At 50.4% G+C, this 5,710-nt stretch overlaps 1 protein-coding gene across 4 annotated transcripts in view; it reads right to left on the reverse strand.

Moving 5' to 3' along the window:
- LOC139250280 (protein FAM13A-like) overlaps window positions 1-2,387 on the reverse strand; it is a 111,595-nt gene extending 109,208 nt beyond the window's left edge. For all 4 annotated transcript variants that reach the window (XM_070872790.1, XM_070872781.1, XM_070872794.1 and 1 more), the window contains exon 1: window positions 2,224-2,387. In XM_070872790.1, the coding sequence (XP_070728891.1) occupies window positions 2,224-2,300 (77 nt within the window). In that variant the 5' untranslated portion in view covers window positions 2,301-2,387. The remainder of the gene's footprint in view (window positions 1-2,223) is intronic.
- Between the last annotated feature and the right edge of the window lie 3,323 nt (window positions 2,388-5,710).

A 5,710-nucleotide genomic window follows, 5' to 3' on the forward strand; every position in this document is an offset into this window, starting at 1 on the left:
GAGAGAGAGAGAGAGAAAGGTGGGAGAGAGAGAGAGAGAGAAGGAGGGAGAGAGAGAGAGAGAGAGAAAGGAGGGAGAGAGAGAGAGAGAGAGAAAGGAGGGAGAGAGAGAGAGAGAGAGAGAAAGGAGGGAGAAAGAGAGAGAGAAAGGAGGGAGAAAGAGAGAGAGAAAGGAGGGAGAAAGAGAGAGAGAAAGGAGGGAGAGAGAGAGAGAAAGGAGGGAGAGAGAGAGAGAAAGGAGAGAGAGAGAGGAGGGAGAGAGAGAGAGAGAAAAGGAGGGAGGGAGAGAGAGAGAAAGGAGGGAGAGAGAGAGAGAGAGAGAAAGGAGGGAGAGAGAGAGAGAGAGAGAAAGGAGGGAGAGAGAGAGAGAGAAAGGAGGGAGAGAGAGAGAGAAAGGAGGGAGAGAGAGAGAGAGAAAGGAGGGAGAGAGAGAGAGAAAGGAGGGAGAGAGAGAGAGAGAGAGAAAGGAGGGAGAGAGAGAGAGAGAGAAGGAGGGAGAGAGAGAGAGAGAGAGAGAGAAAGGAGGGAGAGAGAGAGAGAGAGAAAGGAGGGAGAGAGAGAGAGAGAGAGAAAGGAGGGAGAAAGAGAGAGAGAAAGGAGGGAAAGAGAGAGAGAGAGAAAGGAGGGAGAGAGAGAGAGAGAGAAAGAGAGAGAGAAAGGAGGGAGAGAGAGAGAGAGAAAGGAGAGGGAGAGAGAAAGGAGGGAGAGAGAAAGGAGGGAGAGATTTTTAAAGAACCTTTCCAAAGGGCTGATGAAATAGAACAATCAGAGGAGCTCAAAGTCGCCTTTCACCGTCAAGCGCTGCATCATAACTTTGCGCAGACAGGGGCGCTCAGCAGGTCCGTCAGCCCCTTCGGGACTAGTGCATTAGCATTTCGGGCCCCGTGCAGCCCGTTCTTCAGCGCAGTCCTGGAGCATGTGCTTGGGCACTTCCCCAGGGATGGCGCAGCGGCCCTCCGAACTCTGGCCCTAGATCAGCGGCCAAGTGGAATTTCCGCCGAGGTTACGTCGGCCGATCGGAAGCGCGCCCGGCCACTGTCCTGCCCTCCCACACCGATGCGGACTGCCCTGCTCCGAGCGCCCAGCATTTCCCGTCTCCGCATTCACAGAAATTTACAGCACGGGAGGAGGCCATTCGGCCCATCGTGTCCGCGCCAGCCGACCAAGAGTTATCCAGCCTAATTCTACTCTCCAGCTCTCGGTCCGTAGCTCTTTCAGGCAGTGAGTTCCAGACCCCCGCCACCCTCTGGGTGAAGAAATTTCCCCTCAAATCCCCTCTAAACCTCCTTTAAGACAAGCAGTGCTGATACACTACCACATTCTTTATACCTAAATTATTAGCTGGTCAAATAAATTCAGCTGCCTGAAGGAAAAGCTGTATACTTTTTCCATGTTACTTTAAATCTATGCCCTGGTTGTTGACCCCTCTGCTAAGGTAAATAGGTCTGTCCTATCCACTCTACCACAGCCCCTCATAAATTTATACACCTCAGTAAGGTGTCCCCTCAGCCTCTGTTCCAAAGAAAATAACCCCAGCCTATCCAATCTTTACTCATAGCTAAAATTCACCAGCATCAGATTTCCAGTGTTCGCAGCGGGGTTTTTTTCCTTTTCGTTAAAAGTTTGCCACTTTTCGAGGATTGCAGAAGCTCAGAAAGATGCCACAACACCATCTCAGCGGTAAACAGAATACTTGGGTTTAATCAGATTACTATGACTGGAATGTGCCAGGCTGCTGTACAGTCCTCCGGTGGAATCTGATTCTGGGAACATGTTTTCTGTTAGAAGGGGAGCCGTGGGGAGAACTTCAATGATTTACACCAGCAATTAGTAAAAAGCCTCACTGCATTAATTCTCCAATCCCCTCTCAGCGTTCAGCCCAACATTTAATGCAATGGGCGAATATTTCAATTATTTTTTTTAAATTGCAGAATTCTGATAGAAAACTTTGGGTCAAAGTATTAAAAACTAATTAAAATAGAAACATTTTACACTTTGAGGACAAAGTGAAATTCAACTCTGCAAAAACTTCAGAATCCTGCTGGAAAACTTTCAAATTAATGGCCAAAGTGTCAGAAACTGACTGAAAAAGCAAATTAAAAGACACAAGTACACAATTAAATGTTGCAAAACTCGGATCGAAATCTTAAAGCTCTGGATCTCAAAGTATCAGAAACGGATTGATCCAGTAACTTGAGGGCAGATAGAAATTAAAACGTTGTACCTTTGCATTGGGACTATTTGACAAGACATGGTCTCCGTGAAGAGCTTCACGGTCGCCAATAGTTGGGAAGTTTCCATCGTCTGAAAGGCCGGGGACCGGGACTCGAACCGGATCTCCTCCTCTTCTTCTGGTTGGGACACGGAGCAAGAGCGCAGCTGTGAGTCGGAGCAGCTGCTTTATATACAGAGGGGTGGTGCCGAACCAGGAGAGGGTGGCGACAGCGCAGCGCAATTGCCTGGGGAGGGGTGTGTTGCTGTTGTACTGTCGGCCCCAGCCAGTCCCTGTGGTGACCCGCTCCAACAGCAAACCAAAATCGACCTGAATTCCCAACACCCTCGTCTGCACTGCCTGGGAGGAGGATAACCCTAGAAAGCAGACTCCCCAGTCAGTCCACACCTCTTGTTTATTCACAGTCCCGGGAAAACGACGGGACTCCAAGCTCTGCGAGGAATCAGTCTGCTGTGGAGTTCCTCTTGAAGCAGGAGGAACACGCTTCCACCAGGGACAATCTCACAACAAAAATAACAGGCTAAAGTGAAACAGTAAGCCCCTTCTCCCATTCTGTTTTTTATAAAGGATTGGTCGTGGCAGGGGTTGGCACTGTACAAGGAGCTTTGCCCTCTTCAGCTCACCACCCAAATTTCACTCAGGGTCTTTGGGGTGCAATCGGGATGGGATAGATAAGAGCCGCTTATGGATGGGATCTTGTGCTACTGACTCATGGCATGCAGGTCTCGTCCGAACGCCCAATCAACGCATCCTAAATCAACTTAAACCCAAGCCAAATCAAGTTAAACCCAACCCAAATCAACCCAACTCAACCCAACCCAACCAAATCAACCCTACCCAACCCAACCCAACTCAACCCAACCCAAATCAACCCAACCCAAATCAACTCAACCCAACCCAACCCAACTCAACCCAACCCAAATCAACCCAACCCAAATCAACTCAACCCAACCCAACCCAAATCAACCCAACCCAACCCAAATCAACCCAGACCCAAATCAACCCAACCCAACTCAACCCAACCCAACCCAAATCAACCCGACCCAAATCAACCCAACCCAACCCAACCCAACCCAAATCAACCCAACCCAACCCAAATCAACCCGACCCAAATCAACCCAACCCAACTCAACCCAACCCAACCCAACTCAACCCAACTCAACCCAGCCCAAATCAACCCAACTCAACCCAACCCAACCCAAATCAACCCAACCCAAATCAACCCAACCCAAATCAACCCAACCCAAATCAACCCAACTCAATCCAACCCAAATCAACCCAAATCAACCCAACCCAAATCAACCCAACCCAACCCAACTCAACCCAACCCAAATCAACCCAACCCAACCCAACCCAACTCAACCCACCCAAATCAACCCAACCCAAATCAACCCAACCCAACCCAACTCAACCCACCCAAATCAACCCAACCCAAATCAACCCAACCCAACCCAACCAACCAAACCCAAATCAACCCAACCCAAATCAACTTAAACCCAACCCAACTCAGACCAAATCAACCTAATCCCACCGGATGTGCAATAGACCAGATCACAATGCTGTTGTTGACTGACTACCACTGGTCCTCGGGAGTTCCGGTGAAGGTGTGGATCTGGACGCAAGCCCCGACCTTTAACGTTACCATGTTCACATGCGTGTTGCTGGCCGCAGTATGTTGTATGCCAGTCGGTGCGGAGCGCCGGGTGCCAGTGGGGGGGGGGGGGGGGGTGGGGGTGGCGTTTGCAACCAGACCGGCTGCGCTGCTCAGTGACAGCGCTGGGCTTGTCAACCCTCCCAGATTGATCCCAGAGTCTCCAAGAATTAAAGATAAATCTCCGGCTCACTGCTGTGAACAACACCCGGGAGAAAAGACATGGGGGCTTTTCCACAAAAAGTCCTGTGCATTATTCATTTTTGCTTATTAGTTATAATATTGGAGCAGGATCAAAAAATAAAGACGGGGTGGGGCAGTTGGTGGCAGGATGTCATGTGACGGAACATTCCAGGAATACCTCCAACCAGAGTTGGCAGCACTTGTAGGTCACTGTTTCTGGATCCCAGCCAACAACAAGAATAAATAGCAGCTAATGAGTTGTCAGCAAGATATCTCAACATAGGCGGGGGGGGGGGGGGGCATCACCGGGTCATCTTTCCCCCAATGCCCCCCCGCCATGTGGTAGCCACACATATGGAGGTTGGTTTTGATTGCCTCCGCCTGGCATTGAGAACATAAGAACATAAGAAATAGGAGCAGGAGTAGGCCCCTCGAGCCTGCTACGCCATTTAATACGATCATGGCTGATCCGATCATGGACTTGGGTTCACTTCCCCGTCCGCTCCCCATAACCCCTTATTCCCTTATCGGTTAAGAAACTGTTGTAAATTTATTCAATATCCCAGCTTCCACAGCTCTCTGAGGCAGCGAATTCTACGGATGTACAACGCTCCTCATCTCAGTTTTAAATGGGCATTAATGGCCCAGAACGGGCTCAGGCGCCTTACTGCCCCCCCCGCTCCCCACCCCCCCCCACCACCCCGTTAACACCGGTGATGGGGTTGGCTCCATTTTAGAGGGGGGAGTGGGACTGGTCAGAGCCTGTGCCATGCACACTCCAACCAGTCCCGCTGCCGACATAAGACGAGGTGTCCGGCAAAGGTTAAGGTCTTGAATTACTTTTGGTGGCCCTGGAGATGCAGGACACAACTTCGGGGCCCGCAATAATAATCTGGGCCGCCGCCACCCCGGAACAACCCACCCTCCAAGATCGTGACCATTCCCCGCTCCCCCCCCACCCCCTCCACAGCCCCTCCCCTCACCCGTGACCTACCTTCCCGATGGCAGCTTCTAAATGAGGCCAGAAGCTCAAAATCACCGGACGCACTTCACCCCAGAATGGGTGGGTGACCAAGAGTCAAAATAAACCCCAAGCAGTCTCTAACGGAGGATACTAATCAAGGCCCTTTACCACGAGGTCTGGCCTGTAAACATTGGGGACATTTGCAGCATCCTTCGGACCCCCTCCCCACCACCTCAGAGGGGTAAATGTTGATCAAGACACCAGGGTGAACACTCCTTCGAAATAGTGCCATGGGATCGATTGGCCGAAATGGCCTCCTTCTGTGCTGTAAATTTCTATGTTTCTATGTTTTTATGTCCACCTGAGAGGGCAAACGGGGCTTCAGTTTAATGTCTCATCCGAAAAAAGGCATCTCCGACAGTGCAGCGCTCCCTCTGCACTGCAATGGGGTGTCAGCTTAGATTTATGTGCTCAAGTCCCTGGAATGTGACCTGTGCCTACAACCTTCTGAGAAAGGAGTCGAGAAAGGCGCTATATAAACGCAAGTTCTTTCTTTTTCTTTCAGTCGACAGCACTCACAGATATAAAGTTGTTGTCTTCCAGGTGACTGTGAGATGCCTTTGCATTTCCACTCACCCCATCATAATCAGATTTTCTCTGGGAACAACATGACCAACAAG

The sequence above is a fragment of the Pristiophorus japonicus genome, chromosome 2, assembly GCF_044704955.1.
Source record: "Pristiophorus japonicus isolate sPriJap1 chromosome 2, sPriJap1.hap1, whole genome shotgun sequence".
NCBI classification, from domain to species: domain Eukaryota; kingdom Metazoa; phylum Chordata; class Chondrichthyes; family Pristiophoridae; genus Pristiophorus; species Pristiophorus japonicus.